The 17,237-nt window shown below is 41.2% G+C and overlaps 1 protein-coding gene across 1 annotated transcript in view; it reads right to left on the minus strand.

Annotated features, from left to right (window-relative positions):
- Window positions 1-334: 334 nt before the first annotated feature.
- SETDB2 (SET domain bifurcated histone lysine methyltransferase 2) overlaps window positions 335-17,237 on the minus strand; it is a 96,705-nt gene continuing 79,802 nt past the window's right edge. The window contains exons 23-27 of the mRNA XM_073339182.1: window positions 14,349-14,407; window positions 8,082-8,289; window positions 5,640-5,762; window positions 3,937-4,008; window positions 335-1,472 (exon numbers count right to left, since the gene is read on the minus strand). Coding sequence (XP_073195283.1) covers window positions 1,339-1,472; window positions 3,937-4,008; window positions 5,640-5,762; window positions 8,082-8,289; window positions 14,349-14,407 — 596 coding nt within the window. The 3' untranslated portion in view covers window positions 335-1,338. The remainder of the gene's footprint in view (window positions 1,473-3,936; window positions 4,009-5,639; window positions 5,763-8,081; window positions 8,290-14,348; window positions 14,408-17,237) is intronic.

Raw genomic sequence — 17,237 nt, forward strand, 5'->3', positions numbered from 1 at the left:
ACAGGGTGTTATGTACATTTGCCTGACATACTAATATTCTAGCGCTTCTCTGTCTAGCAGCTTTTCCACAGAAGGGAGAGATGAAAGACTTGTTGGAATGCTGGTAACTTGCTTTTGTCCTTGGAGGTAACATTTTCAAATATATCCACCTAAATACACTAAATCTATCAATCCTTCAATTCAGGACTCCTGTAGCATATTTTGGCTGTCTACAGGCAACCAGTAGAGCTATGCAATGGAACTATTAATTTACACTAATGACAGAGTGCATTATTAACTTTGTAAAGTAGTAAGTGAAGTGTAAAATGCACTAAAATATACTTAGTTTCTTAAGTGTAGTTTAATTTCATTTATTTCATAGTACAGCTACAAAGGTTCTTTAGGGTATTTAAGAATAATTAAATCTTCATATGAATCTCCTATTGTACTGTCTCTTCCGTTAGAGCTGAGCTATGAAGTATGATGAAACCAGGGGTTTTGTGAGAATCAGCAAGGCTGTGGATTAGCAGTGAGAACCTACAAGGCTGTACCGTATACAACAGTATTTTGGTGCATAAACTGATTTTGTCACTAGTTTTCTTCAATATACAACTTTCTTTACAAAAACATTTTATTGTCAAGTTTTTCATTAACTTGCAATTTTGTAACTAAATGTACTGCTTTTCTGTATTCAAACAATTTTAATATAATAAGACAAAATAACACATGGAAGCCATAAATGTTCTTACTGCAGTATTTGACTCCCTAACTATTTTACACAGAATGATTTTTCAGAGGATGATCACCAGCCAGCCTCAGGTGTTTTGCAAGCAACTAATGGGCACCACCTCTCACCATTGCAGTTAAAACAGAACTACTTAAACATTAACACACCGTAAACTGAGAAAACTTAATTTAAAAAAAAAGTCTGCTTCTTTGAACTCAGAAGGCTTCTTCAAGTGCAAGTCTTGTTAAATTCCTCTTTGGAAAGCCTTAACAATTTTTAATAATGATTTTGTCTGCTATGATAAGCAGACATTGAATCACAGACACATCACGTGATAGGGGGCTGCCGCAACTGAAGTGATTTTAAAAAGTGGCTTGTGGAGTATTTTTAAAAAAGCTTGTATGGAAGGTATTTAAATTTAAGTGTTTATCACTCCTTGAGCCACAGTAAAAATTAAAAAGGAAAAGGACAAATGAAGTTATTGCAAAAGTGAGGTATAAAATAGTAGTAAAACACCCAATTGTTTTTCTGTGCGCCCCTATCTTTGAAAGTCACTTTTATACACTGACCAGATGCAGTTTCTGTCAGTAGAAAATCTTTAATATGGAAGTTGATATCAAGAGAAGTATTAGTTATTCAGACACTGAACTAGATGCACTAGCTATATTTTCCTGGAAAGGAATTACTTTTAAATCTTGCAGGAGCTCAATCTGAGTATCCAGTCTTTTCCGGGTTTCCAGAAGCTCCTGAAGTTTTTCCTCTGTTCCTATAATAAGGAAAAAAAAATATTTTTTTTCACAGTAAAGAACATAAATATATGCACATTCAAATTAGTAAAGCCACAGGTATCACTCTATTGCTAGAGTAAGAGTTGTGACTTCACATTAAACCCCCATACCTTTCTCAACTAAAATTTTTTAGGCTAACTACTACTATGCTTGGTCTCTACTAAAAGGTGAAATTTTACTTCATTTGAGCAAAATTAGTTTAAGCACTGGAGTTCTAGAAGGGGGGGGAAGAATACTTTGTGCATATGTTCCATCAGAAATTATTCTGTCCTATCTGAAATTATAATAACATACTGAGAGACTTAAATCAAGCCAGGTTTAAAAATATTGTGTTTTTTAGGTTTTGAACATTTCAAGTTGCTAACACTGTACATGAGAATAATTGTTCTATTTTCAGGATCCATTTGTTAGGGACTCAACTGCTGAGGTCATACATGCCATCTTTAAATATGTTAAATGCTTAAAACAGCTTCCTTTAAAACTTGGATTGTTTTGTAGATCTGAGGTTTTAAAAAACTGACAGGTTTGAAGAAAGTCAGTTCAGTAACTTTGAATGTTTGAAGTTAGCAAATATATCTGTACCACACAGTACAACTGACACCTCTATTGTATAAAGGCCAATGCATCATTAAAAATACACTTTTTTCAAAGGCACATGTACAAGGTGAAAAGTACAATTGCAAATTCAACTTTTAAAATGTCTGGAATTTAACTTCATTTTTCACGTGACACTGCTGTTATGTTATCTTTTGCATTTACATTTCCTTGACTTTAAAAGGGAAGCAAATAGAGCAATTAAATCACAGTGCACTCAGATTCATATTGATCTTTATTGGTAATAAATGAGTCAAGACTGCATAGTCTTTCATGCATGTAAGGAAATTGTTAAAGAATGAGTCTCTAATGGAAGTGCCCTGCATTAATAATGAACAGAAAAGATCTTATGGAACATGCAAAGTGCCATGGTTAAGTGTTCACAACCTTGAAGTTACTGACCAGATTTTGTTCAGAACTTGAATTGGTTCCCCCCACCCCATCAATGAGATCTACAAAAAGATAAACTTGAAGTTCCTAGCTTCAACCAAGTCACTTATGTCACACACAATAATTTCAATTTTAAGAGAGAGGTAGAGTGTTTTCTTATGCTTTCATACCTCAGAAATGGGGAAGTTATTTAGCTCAATTGGGGAAAAAATGCTTACAGCAGCTGGTTTTGAATGACTGTCTGACCAATTAGTTATGGGTAAAGATACCTGGTTAATTTAAAAGTCCTAAACACTTTTTTTTTTTTAAAGGCACAACATTTGTATTTATATTCAGTGGTAGCCTAATATATATGACACTTCCAGTTTCCATTTACCTCAGTGGGATTTATAGATACTCAGCCCTTCTGCAAATCAGGCCATCAGATTATTTAAGAGCGACTTGGCTGCTGCCCTAGGTCCCAGCTATGACTGAAAAATACTCCTTTTTGTGCAGTCAGATTTAGCTTGTATATTCTCATGACTTCCATGCTGTTTCAGAATGCCATACAGTCAACACTGAAGGAAGAGCGGGGAAAGGGCCAAATTTTCAGAGCAGCCTTCATTTGGATGCACATGCTCCAGCTCTAATTTCCAAAGCATCTATCATCTTGTTATCAAAGCACACTGGTATCCATGCTCAGAAAAGTTTTCAGGTAGGCATTTGCAAAGTTGTGCATGCACAGAGACTGAGCAGAGACTTCTTTGAAAAATTTGGCCCAAAATACGCAATAGTGTATTTTCTCCCTTCTCCTTGATATGCTGTTTTCAAAACTGGTTGTTCCTGTAAACGCATTAACAAATACAGAGCAGAAGGGGAGCATAGTTCTTCCAATACACTTCAGCCACCTTCTCAACTATCTTCCTCTTAATTTCCCCCATTTTCATTCCTTTCCCTCTGCTTTTTAGATATCTTTCAAAGCATCTTATTGTTAGCACGACTTCTAAATAAGTACCATTTAAAGTGGGTGGAGCTCCCTGAATTACCTATTACTATCAGGGAAGGAGAAGGGCCTGTTTAAACTGTCAGCCTGAAAGACATGACTTCCGTCTAAAACGATTGGCTGAGTGGGGGCCTTGGAGACATATAGGAGGAGAAACAATGCATTGGGAAATCCTGTGATATCAGGCAGAGGCAGGGTCCACTGATCAAGAAGTCATATGAGGTTCTTGATACTCAAATAGTTAAAACCAGAGAAAACCCTCTTGTCCTGCTTCAAATCAGACAGACAAACCTGTGCAATATTATGTTTCTAAGGATAGTGATGCCAATGATTTCACCTGGGTGTTTATACAGCATTAAGAAAGCTTTGATTTTAAACTGATACTATACCATAATCATCATAGGAATAACCTTAATTCTAATAACTATTTCTTTGGGGGAGGGTTACTTTATATAGTAGCATATATATTTACATACCTGAATGAACATTTGTAAGTATATTTTCAAACAGGCTACAGTCAAAAAGTGATATTACTGTTTCCTCGTATTCTAGGGGTTGGAAAAAAAAAGTTGATTTACTGTTTCATGTTAACACAGAACTTAAAAATTGCACATGGTAACTACCAATCTGTAAACTTCACCAGTTGTTTTAGTTATGAGGCTTTTAAGATCAGAAAGCTAGAATGCTGGGAAAAATACTAATCTCCCTTCTGCTATTTTATACCAAGGAAGAAGTGTCAATTTCACAATTTTGCTTCCCTAATTTCCTATGGAAAATAAGATATAAATGGGATTCTCATTACATTTAACCTACAGTCTGCACCCCATTTAAATAGGAGCTGTTTGTCTGGTAACCAAGTTCATGTAAATGTATTTAATAAGTTTTAAAATCTAGTTTATTGCAATACCTCTGGGACCATGTGCCAGATGATAGAAGTGGCTGGATGCCAATTTAATTGCTATTTGCAAATCACATGACATGAAAGTGCCCAGTCGAAGAGGCTAATAAATTGTTTACATTTCTAAATGCATGACGTGACTTTGTAGCATCCTTAAATAGTGTTTATTAACATAATATATTTAAATTAAGCTTTAGTGCCAGGTTTTCCATCAGTAAAACACAGATAATGCTTACACACCTCACATGGATGTTCAGAGGATTACTTACTTCATGTTTATAAGGTGCTGTGAGATTCTAAAAATGTGAATAAGTATTTTTTTTATTACTTCTGGCAACTTTTGCTATGCAAAAACTTCTCTTATGAGGGAGATTTAGTTAATTGGGTTATTTCTCTTTCCTTAACGGTGTCGACTACATTAATATTGTTCATTCCCAAAGGATATATCAGTAGACTATTTTGAAAACTGAGAAGGCTAATCCCACAGAGGGAAATTTGAAATTCTCTTTAATGTTGCTTTGTCCATAAGTTTATTAAGGTGAGTTGACTGCTTCAAGAGCAGTGTTTTGTACAAGTACTGTAGCTATATCAGAACCTCCAATATATTTTAAATTAATGTTAATCTAAATAATCTATTACAAGACTTAATGCATTCATATGCAATTTTTTTCATATACTGTAACTATCTTTAACAGAGATTGCTCATCCCTCTGTGATGAAATAAAACACAACCCCAGTCCAGATAAAATCTTCACAACCCTTCAAACACCCTTTTCTTAAAATGCTTGGTACAGCTTGCAGTGTCCCTGGGATCTGGCAGACTAAGCTATGTGTGTATCTTGGGGGAAGGAGCTTGTTTAACAAATTCCAGACTTGAGGCGCTTTCACAGAGAACGACTTGTTGGCAGCTCCTTGCCCCCATGCCACTAACACCCTACTGAAGTAGTATAGCAGAGGAAGCTAACCAAACCGTTTAGGGCTCTAAAACGGTGAACATGATCCTGAGTTAAAGGTACCAAGAATTAAATAAAAAGAACAGGAGGACTTGTGGCACCTTCGAGACTAACAAATTTATTAGAGCATAAGCTTTCGTGGGCTACAGGCCACTTCATCACATGCATAGACTGGAACATATAGTAAGAAGAGATTTTATATATATATATACACACACAGAGAAGGTGGAAGTTCCCATACAAACTGTAAGAGGCTAATTAATTAAGAAGAATTAAATGGCTGAGCTCAGCATCTGTCCAAAGCACAGTTCCTATGTGTTCACAGTACCTGTTTCTGAAGTGTTGTCATCCATCAGTTTTTCCTTTGCAAGGTGAAGTGTGTCTAGCATTTCTTTAAATATACCATCCAGAAGTCCAGCCTGCTTGCACTTCCTAAGAAAGTCTATTCTTGCTGTTAAAATATAGAACACACACTTTTACTGAAATTGTGTCTCAGCACAGTTACTGTAGTTCATTGTATCTCAAAGCCCTCTACCCTAATTGTAGCAGCTCCTATTCGCCCTCTCCTGGATGCAACTGAACATGGCTAAACTAATGGCTATTCAAGCAGATTCTCTTGCTGTTCTAATTCTACCTCCTCAACCCTTTCAGACGAGGCACGAAAGAGTCAAAAGCCAATAGGCGCAGTGCCAGGAATAAAACCCTCTCAATTCCAGGCAGGCAAAGTGTGTCACCACAATCCTTCATTAGATTCATATTCCTCCATGCATCTCTCAGTCTGGTAAATCAGATAGCTTTCACTACACCCTCTCTCAGTGCTGCTGCATGGCTTGATCAGGAAGGGGGAGAAACAGTTCTAATAAGGAACACTTTGAACAGGATTTGGCTGAAGAGTAGCATCCATTCTTGAACATGGATCTTCCAAATGACACAGCAATTAACTTGCCTTATTGCCGGTCCACTTTATATGGCAACTTTGCGGCTGTTGGAAAACTAGGAAAATATATGTACCCGTTTTTTAACTAGTCTGTCTCAGGACTGTCATTAATTATGCTAAAATAAATGGGCTGTTTGAAAGGAGGGACATGTGTACACTTTGTATCAAAGTGTGAACGCCCTTTGTTTTGAAAAAAAGATAAATTGTCTTTATTTGAAGGGTTTGAGTAAAGATCTCAGAAGAACGTATAACAAATCCCATTATTAAAGCATGGGTCCTCAATTAAAAGAGCTGCTGAGCACACATGGGCAACTTTGGGGAACACACCAAAACCAAAAAATTACTATTTGCTCTGTGTTTGTTTCTTTCGCAGGACATTTTCATGAAAGCAGGCTGTTTTACAGGATTAGTTGCGCCTGCAGTTTTTTTTCCCCACTTCATGATCTTAAGTTTTGACATCAGTTACTTATTGTGAAGAGGATTATGAGGATGCAGGTCTAAGGATTAAGACTTCAGGTGAAGAATAAATTACAGGAGCAAGTGTCAGAGTTAAAAAACTAATTTATATATAATTTTGTTATTGGTGGGAGAGTGAGAGAATGAAAGTACAGTTCTGCTTATACCAGATATCCTATAATATACAAATAAAATGTTCCAGCATTTTCTATGAGGGTCTTTTGCTCGTTGAAGTACAGTTGTAGCTGTAACACAGAGTAGTATCATTTTTAAAAAAAATACATGGTAATGTATTTCAAGCACACTGAATTTAGCCACCATACACAGCAGGTAAATGCCACTTTTGCCTCTTTAATACAAACTCTCTCATTATTTGGAAGAGTAATCCCAATGGGTAATTACAACAATGCTTTTTGTGCAGTATAAGACATTGGAAAGGAATGCTATCTACTAAGCAGGCTGCTCGACAACTTGCTTTACTATAAAAAATGCAATTACAACAGCTAAATCTAAATAAAACACACACATTACAATGCATTTTATAATAACTGCATGGTGGCCTAAAACATTTGAGGGGCTGGTTACCAACCAGCAGTAACTGGAAACATCTTTGAATAGTTTTTGTACTGAAATGGGCTTGACATCTTCTCACCTGTACTTTTAACTGGCTACTGGCCTCGTCTCCTCATCTTGCTAGCCACAACTAAGGGGATGTTCATAAATTAGGTAACACATTTTGGTGACTTTCAAGACCCCCCTACCCCTTTGTAACACTCTAACAAATGAAGAATTAAGCATCTAACATCCCCCCCCCATGTGTTATATAACTTATGAACAGCCCCTACAATGGTTACCTCAACTTCTGGCCCCACTAACCCATGTCACACCAGCCTTCTCAATAACTCTGCCGCCTATTCCTCCTTGCCCTTTGAAGGAGGCTAATGTTAGTTTTCCAGCTAAGAGTAATTTTCCTTTTTAAATGTAATCTCATTTCACAGCTGGAGGGACGGGAGGGGGCAGAAGCTGAGGCATCCATGTTTGCTGTGGGCCTATGGCTGAGGAGTTCTGAGACCAGCAGCCATTCAGGGTCAAGGGATTATATAACCACTGGGGAATAATTGACTCTTCTTGGATATATTAATGGCCCTCAGCCAAAGCAGTGGGATTTGCTTCCTGCACAATTATTTTGCAATCACGCAGCTGTTCTGCAAATTGGAACCCCGCTCCCTTTCCAGCGTGCAGAGAATTGGCTAACTGAGGAAAAAAAGGAAACGTATAGTTGTGAGTCAGCTGCTAGGTGGTGACCTGACCTCAGACTGGCCATTTCAGTACAATTTATTATCGCATCGTCATCATAATATTAATTATTTGTCAAACCTTTGTGTTTGTTATGTTTTTTCCTTAAAAGTCGTAAACTATTTTCTGCTGCTGTCTCTTCCGTGCTCTGTTGAAAACAAAACGAAACACTGTACCAACTGCTTAGAGGAAAGAAAAAAACGATTTCTACATTTACTAAGGCTATGTCTACACTACCGGCCTTGCAGTGGCGCAGCTGCGCCGCTGTAAGGTCGTCTCTGTAGCTGCTCTACGCCGGCGGGCGAGCACGTGCCCAAAACCACCCCCAACAAGCAGCGGCAGCCATGCTGGCAGGAGCACCTCCACACCGGCACTTTTGTTGGTGAAACTTACGTTGGTCAGAGGTGGTTTTTTTTTTTTCCACACCCCTGGCCGACAAAAGGTTTGCCAACAAAAGTGCTAGTGTACACAAAGCCTGAGAGAGAAAAACGGCCAGTATTAAAATGGTTATACCCAGTTTTTCCAAAGTCATTTATTCTGTTTGTTTACAGTCAATTAAAAAGTAAACAACTAAAGAAGGACAACAAAAATAATCTGACTAAAAAAAAAAACCCTCTAAATTGAACACCACCCTTTTCTATTTTTAGTGTTCTGTTCTCTGTGAATAACCAAAATAAACCCATACCGATAGGATCTGTAAGTGAATTTATAACGTGCAGTGCTGGTATAATAGAGGTACCATTCTAACATTTAATCCACAAATCCATAGAAGTGGATAAGGTGTTAGAAAGGCATGAAGCTGTTGGAAAAAAATTTACACTTTGGACTATTCCAGATGATGGAGGTGTTTCTGGTTAGTCCTGTGACAAGTTAGTTACGCTGAATTAACTAAATGCATATGGAGCCCTTCTGCGCCTTATCTCCTGTCTGCATTCATTTCTGAAGTACTGTAACACGGGGGAACTGCGGAAGCAGCACTGCATGCATACTGGGCCAAATTCATCCTTGGAGTAATTCCACTGTTTCGTAGTCCAGAGTCCCCTTCATTTCTGAGTGGCTGGACTGCTGCCCTCCTCTGTGCAGCTCATGGCGGTGGATAAAAGTCTTGGTGCGGCGTGCATTGGCCATGCCCCCTCCATTCCTGCTTGCCGCCATATTGTCTGCCTCCACGGCAGTTTGTGGATGGTGCTTCTATTGCTCCTGCCTATTTTCTTCTTTCCAGGGTTCTGTTTGGTTATTTTTAGGGCAGTGGTGAGCACTGTTCTCCCTCTCTAGCCTTTCCCTCCTCCCTGGGCCTGTTCACAGTTGGGTGACATAACCCACCCTGAGCCTCCTCTGTGGTACCTCCCTGCTGGCTCCTTTGCTCCTCTCAGGCATGGTAAAGCAGCCTAAAAAGCACCAAATAAAATCTAAATGATGCTCCATCTGTGAGGCAGCCTTCCTGGGCTTGGCCAATGATGAGTTGTACCCAGCCTTCTGTTCCTAAGTCCATCAAGTCCCCGGGTTATGAGTCAGACAGGTATGCAGGGTACCCCATGCACCGGAGCAGCTGAAATGCCAGTGTGGGGAAAATGGAGCAGGAATCTCTGGGCAGAGCAATGAGAGGCTCTAAAGACGAGGAGGACCCCAGCCAGCCAATTCAGGGGTGAGTCCCAAGGGGCCCCTGAAAACCAGAGAGGAGATTTGTGGGGCCACAAATTCTGCCCCCCCTGCTCACAATTCTTAAAGTGGGTCCTGAGTGCCCAGGGAAAAGAAGCAGGGCTCATAAACAGCAATCCTCTTTCCTAATTCAACTCGTAGGGCTCTGGCATTGTATCCTCTCCTCCCCTCCTTAGGGGAATCGGACCCATCGTGGGAGGACTCAAAGAGAGTTCTCTTGAGAGGGCTTCAGCCCCTTAGGAAGGCTAGCCACAAAAGGATTAGCAAAAGCCTCAAAGAGCTCATATGCTCTCAAAGTGTGCAAAAAAAGTTAAGAAATCAAAGAAAGGAAAAGAGAGGAAGAAAAAGCACAAAAGATCCAGGAGTTACAAACCCTGACTCATCTTCCTCCTTCGCTGAGGATGGTGAATTGTTGGACTCTGACACCAAATGGGACCAGGGAAAGCAAAGATTCCCGCCCCACCCCCCTGCAAAATTTGAGCCCATATGCAGCAAAGTTGTCTCCATTATTCAGATTCAACCCAAACAGACTCCCACAAGTAAGCCTCAGAATACATTTCTCCCCTCAAAATCATTCCTGGAGCTGCAATTCCCCTACACTCCTCCTTTGAGGAAGTGATCAGGGAAGAATGGGATAAGCCCAATGAGGGCATTCACATTAACAAAAATGACCTTGGGTTCTGTACGATTCAGGAACCAAAGACCCTATTCAGAAATACCAAAGGTTGACCCCTCTGTAGCATCCCAAGTAAGAGATATGGTTACCCCCTCAGAAGGGGAGTCTGATCGTAAGAACCCCACAGATAGAAAGATGGAGGCCACTCTCAAAAAAAGTCTTTGAGGCCTCCTCAGCCCCCTCAAGGCTTCCCTACCAGCCACCTGCCTTGCAAGGACATCTCTTTCCTGGTTGGAAGATCTCAGGACCTTTAAGCGTAGAGATCACCCTGACTTTGGCTCTATTTTAAAGAGTTTTCCCAGCAACAGCATTCGTAGATGACGCCTCTATGGATGCAGTGAGATTCTCAGCCAGAGCCATGCTCGGTAACCAGTTGCCACCTATGGCTCTGACCCTGGAAGGTGGATACCCGCTCAAAGCCACGTTTCTATAACCAGCCAAGTTTACAGACTTCCTTCTTTTTTGGGAAAAGCTAGATGAAGTAGTGGCAGACAGCATAGCAAAATCCAAACAGTCTCTTCTGATGCCACATAATGGCTTCAGGAGAGAGTACAGACTGGCCCTCAGACAGAGGTGCTCCTTTTAGCCTTCATCCTCAAAGAAATACCAACAAAGGGAAAGCAGGTTCTCCAAAGGTAAGCCACAGAACCGAGGTTTGAGGTGAAAGTTCAGAAGGAATCCCACCCCTCCCAAAGCTGCTTTATGGTAAAAACTGCATAGGCCTCTGCCCAGAGCTGAAACTAGGGGGTAGAATTTCCCATTTCCTGGAGGAATGGGTTGTATCAATCACAGACAAGTGAGTTAGGGATACACCCTCGAGCTATGGGCTCTACCTCATCTCTTCCCCATCCAGTCCCCCAACTCCAACAACCCTAGAAAGCACAGTCTGATCCAGAATGAGATATCTCATCTTTTAGATATGGGCATGATAGAGAGCATCCCCTCAGAAGAAAGATTCTCAGGGTTCTATTATTCCATCTTCATTGTTCGACAGCGCACAGGGGCAATCCAAGCCATTCTCAACCTCCAAAGGCTCAACAAGTGGATGAAGAAAATGAAGTTTTGGATGGAGACCCTGGCCTCTACTGTGTCATCCCTGTTCCAGAGAGATCTTCTGACTTCAGTGGATCTGGTGGATGCATACCTCCATATTCCTATCAGACTGTGCCACCACAGATTTCTAAGGTTTGCTTACGGCAGGTAGCATTATCAATACTGGCCATTCCCGTTCGGCCTGTCTTCGACCCCCAGGGTCCTTACAAAGATGGTGGTGGCAATTGTAGTCAGACTCAAGTCACAGAGTGTCTACACGTATCCTCTCCTGGACCACATCTTTAGCAAAGCTCCATCCCTGGCAACAGAGCCACATCCCTGATGCTGAATCCCCTGCAAGTACACGGCTTTGTTATCAATGTCAAGAAAAGCTCCTTGACTCTGTCCACCAAAATAAGTCACCTGGGAACGTACATAGAGATTTTAATAACAAAGATCTACCCATCACTAGAAACAGTGCTTTCCACATTGTTCTGGAGCTGCAAGAGGCCCACCAGAGCACTGGGTCTTCAACTGTGAGGCCTCCTAGTGTCATGCACAGAGGTCACTACATGGGAACAATCACACAGCAGGCACCTTCATAGCTTCATCTTAAAGATGTGCGCCCATTCCCCAGAACACTGGAAGGATCAAGTAAAGATCCTGACGCTGGTGCTCAGCTCCTGAAAACTGTGGTCAGCCCAGGGCAATGTCCGCAAAGGTATGCCCATACCCCTTCCAGATCTTCTGGTCCTCACAGCTGACACCAGCCTGGAGTGCTGGGAAGCACACCTTGGAACCCAAACAGCTCAAGGCATCTGGAGCCTGGAGGAAAGAATAAACCTGGTGGATCTAAGAGTAGTAGTAGACTACACAAGAAGATCAGACTCCCTATTCATATCTTCCCATCCGAAATGGGAAGAGCTTCCAATTCAGCCATTGCTAGATGGATTATGCTATGCATTTTGGAGGCTAAAAAGGCATCAGAATTCCGGTCTTGGAAGGGATCAGGGCACACTTCATGAGATTTCTGCGTGGGCAGAAAGAGAAAATACATCCACACTGGCTATTTGCGAGGCAGCCACCTGCTCAACAGCTACTACCTTTATCAAGCCCTATCAGCTGGCCATCCTGACATCTGCAGAGGCTTTCTTTGGCAGGAAGGTTCTGCCAGCAGTGGCCCAGAAATTTAATCCTTTCCGCAAATCTGATGAACAAGGAGGGATACCTTTCTTTCCTTTCTTCTTTCTGACCTTTTCTAGAACCCTCCTGACATCTGTTCACTGCTTGCTGCTTCTCAGACATCCAGAATTGTGGGCTGAAGAGCGGAAAATGTCTTATTGATCCTTCCATTTCTGCGAGCAGTGTCTTTCACAATTCTACCCACCCTGAATGGCTTATGAGCCAAAAGATCAGATGCTGAGTGGGACAGCTTTGGAATAACTCATTTGCCAGCAAGTATGAGCAGAGGGAGTGTGACCAAAGCACATGGTTCCAAAACTTTGATCTGTCTCTGATAGCTACAGAGGAAGGGAGCAGCCCAGGCATCCAGAATTGTGGGAGACTTGCTAGCAGAAGGCAAATTATGGGTAAGGAATTTTCCAGTTTAAGTGGATTTACGGACAGAGATTAATTTGTCCCAGTAGGCTTATCTACCAATCAAAGTAGTACTTGGAAAGCTGTGGATTCTCCCTCTTTTGGTCTGCCTTTAACCTCAAGATCTTGGGGGTTATAGCAACTATTCGTCTGCTGAGGAAAGCTTGATATGGCTTCCTCTGGAAACTGTTAGTAACTCTCCTCCTGTCTGCTAGAGGGGATGTCACCATGCACAGAGCATCCTGCTCTCTAGACGGCCGCCTGCTGCTCTTCGGCTGAGAGCCAGAAGAGGGAGCTATGACTTTGTCCTGAACGCTGCTGATCTGTGTGGCAGCTGCACTGCAGCCAATGAGAGTCCTGTGCCAGCACCGGATTCTTCATGTTTAGCATGTATCAAGACATGAGTCTGCACGGCCTGTCCCTTTAAATATCTTCACAACCTTCGGCGCCACTCGGCGTGCTGGGCGCTCCCTTTAGCCTTTTTTTTTTACCCATAGTCCATCTATAGGTATATTGGTAGTGCACTCAGGTGGAATCTTGGCCCCCCTGAAGTCAATAGGAGTTCTGATGTGGACTTTAATGGAGCCAGAATATCACCTTGAGAGTCTAAATAAACTGGAGTTAGAAGTCTGCTTCACAAGAGGTACAAAAAACGCAGGCATGTTTTGGCCTATGGCCTTCATGAGAGTCCAGAAGCAGTCTTAAGTCCAAGACTGTGAGAGAACCTTCATGTTAAGACTTAAAATCTGCACATATAGTTGTAGTTTCTCAAATGAAGCAGTGCTAGTTGAAATCAATGTGACTTATTACAAATAAAGAGATGTAACTGCGCCCGATGCTGCCATGGTGGTAATGCACTATTCGGCCACGCAAGACCTCTGTGTTTAAGGAAAAATCACTTTTCCCCTATGCCTCAGAATCCTAATGCTCTGGTATGGCCAACTGTCATATCAGCTGATGGTGTGATGGCATCTCGTGTGTTCTCGTGCGTCCTGGTACTTTACAGAAGAAATACAACTCAGGAGAAAAAAAACTTTCTGTATAAGTCAAGATCACAGTCACGGGGCCAAAATCACCCTTGGTTTAAGTGGCCACGATTCCAGTGCAGTTGCACCAGATGACACTGGGAGCCTGTGAATGTGAAATGTATTGCTTCAATGGAATGATAAGACTGAAGTAAGGAATGAGAAGCCGCTGCATAGGAAATGCGGCTGCTCCTGTGCACAAAGCACAAGTCGTTGCCTGACTTCCCATTTTTGGAATATGCTAACACAATCTCTTGCAGAAGTCTAGCTAAACTTGTAACAGCACAAAGTGGACTCCTCCATGTCTTTAGATACAGTGGTGGTTTGGGTTTCAAATAAAACTACTTGGATTCAAATTACCCTTTTTTCCGTGAAGGTGGAAGATTTCATTCCATGCCTGTTCCTCTTATTGTCTGCATCTAGAAATCAAGAGACAATTCTGTAATAATGTAAAATTCTTAGACAAAAGATAGGTCATTTCACACTTAATTTTGGGATCTCTATTTCTGAGGACTATAAAGGCAGACACTTTGGATAATAGTCACAGTATATTTTAGCTTCCCTGACTTTCTGACATTTCAGCTGGATATACATTATTTCCATGAAATCTAAAATATTGCCTAATCACTAGAGCTGCCTTAAAAGACATGTAAATCATTGTACATTTCCTCTAGGATTTCCTTCCTCCTAATTTGATTATAAAGTAAACGTCAGTCTTTTAACTCTGCATTGCAGAGTGAATTACCCCTCCCAAGCTAGGGTTTACAGAAGGAAGTAAAAGGTTTATTTAAAAAAAAAAAAAGAAAAACTTCAAATAAGAGTCATTATAAATAGTTCAGAAAGCAGTGTTAATCTACAAATGAACCCATGTTTATTTTAATACAACTCATGACTAGAACTACTTTGTGCATGTAAATTTACTCTGAGATATTTAGCATATACCAGCTCATATACAGTGGTCTTTCAAACTTTAACCAAGCAACCTCCTGAAAAACTCAGGAAAAAAATCCTATACAGAAACCAATTTACTTGTGTGTCAGATTTTTGTTTTTGTTTGTTTGTAAAGTGTTTAATAACGTTTACATAAAAACAGGATCTTTGGACTAGAAAGTTCACCTGCTCCCACTTTGTATTTGCTGCCAAAATGTGTCAGACTTTCTTAGATATCATGCTCGCTCCCATGGAAGTGATTCCACCATCGAAAACAGAGAATAGTGATTTCTGGCAAGGAATAAGCAGCAAGAACAGGTGAAGTATTGAGAAACAAAGATCCTGTTTTCATGTAAATGTCCCTAGTAACTAAAAAAGGCAAAACAAACAAACCCACGAACTGGAAAGAGAAATGAAAAAGAGGCTATACAGTCCCTCTTTATTTTTAGAATCAATTGTCTCCTGTGTGGTGAAATGTGTGAAGGTATTACTGGTATACACCATTCTTTTGGGAGGAACTAATCAGTCCATTCTTGATACAGTAGGGCCAAATCTTCAAACTTGAGAGCCTAAAGTTAGGTGACCAAATTATTATTTTATATTATATATATATTATATTATTAAGTGACCAAATTTTCATTGGTGCTGAGCACCCACAGCTTCCATTGACTCAAAAGGAGTTGTGGGCACTCAGAACTGTTTTTAAAAATAATTGTATCATTTATTTAGGCACTTAACTTTAGTCACCCAAGTTTGAAAATGTTCTTTCATGCAGGTAAAGTATTGTTCACTAAGAGTGCTCCACTGTCTAAGAGTGCCTCATTGACCGGTAGCCTAACCATCCTGTGGTATGATCCCATCAGATCTCACAAATTAAGCAAGGTTAGTACTTGTTGAGTATTCATTTGGGTTTAGAACGCAATATAAAAGCACCCATGGCATCAATTAAAAACACATTTCATAAAACCAAATGTACACAAATCAGCGGAGACACCCCCAACTAAAAAACAAAAGCACTTCCCCTTTCCCAGAAACATGACTCACTGCATTCTCCAAATGAAAATAGATAGACTTTCAGCATTCTTTGCAGGTCAATTGCTCCAAACCATCTAAGACCAATGTGAAGGAAGAAATATGTTTCAAAGACTCCCTCATGGACAACACTCCACCTCCGTCCCCTTTTAAATTGAGGGCCTCCAGCTTAAGCACCTCTGCTGATATCAGTTGCAGCAGTATTGCATTGGGAAAGAGGCTGTTCTCAGGCAAACAAATGATACAATTGCACTTTTTTGACCCGAGCGGCTAGTAAAATTTTGGGGCCCTGAGGATGTTCCCATTGGAAATAGAAATTGATGGAGTTTGGTATTGTCTTTGATGCAATCTTGTTTAACTGCAAGGAATGTACAAAATCCTTCTCTAAATGCAGGAGGAACCAAGAAAAAAAAAAAGGAGCAGTTCCTTAGGGTTGGTCTACACTCTATGAAGTTAACTTGACCTGAGTCATCTTGCATCAACCTGTTTGTGCATGTGTCTACACTCAAATTTGTGTCCTACCAACATAAGTGCCCCCTTACGGGGATGCAGTAACACCATCTCCACAAACAGCACTGAGTCATGGTTGACCTACTGTGGTCAATGCAGTGCAAGTGTAGACACCACGTAACCTATGTCCACCCTTAACAGCCCTCCAGCAGCTGTCCCACAATGCCTGACACTGACCACTCTGGTCACAGTTGTGAACTCCACTCTCCAGGGCTCACGGAGACCAGAAGTCACTACCCCCTTTAAGACCCTACGTATTTTTTAAATGACTTTTCTTTATTGCCCAGCTTGGTGAGCACACCTTGCAGCTCTTCTTTGTTGTGTGCAGCTGCTCAACTGACCGCGCCGGCTACATGCTCCACATGTGCTCCTGCCTGGAGTAGACAGGAGGTATTGGCTCTCTTGGGCCCATGGGAAGACGAGGCTGTGCAGCCACAGCAATGGAGCAATTGTAAAATATAGACCTCTATGAGCAGATTGCGCGGGGGATGCTGGTGAAGGGGTACGACAGGGCTCAGCAGCAGTGCTGGGTGAAAGGGAAGGATCTGTGGCAGGCATACCAGAAGGCCAGGGAGGCCAACAGTAAATCTGGTGCTGAGCTGCCTTTTTAACGAGTTGTATGCCATATTTGGCAGAGACACCCCCACCCCAGAGCACTTTGGATACCTCCAAGGAGCCCCAGACACAGACCCCTGCTGTGTTTCCCCAGCAAGGAGGATGGGGGACATGCAACCTGGGGGTCCAGCTATGCCACAAGAGAGGATCTTTCTGAGGCTC

Source organism: Lepidochelys kempii, chromosome 1 (assembly GCF_965140265.1).
Source record: "Lepidochelys kempii isolate rLepKem1 chromosome 1, rLepKem1.hap2, whole genome shotgun sequence".
Lineage (NCBI taxonomy): Eukaryota > Metazoa > Chordata > Testudines > Cheloniidae > Lepidochelys > Lepidochelys kempii.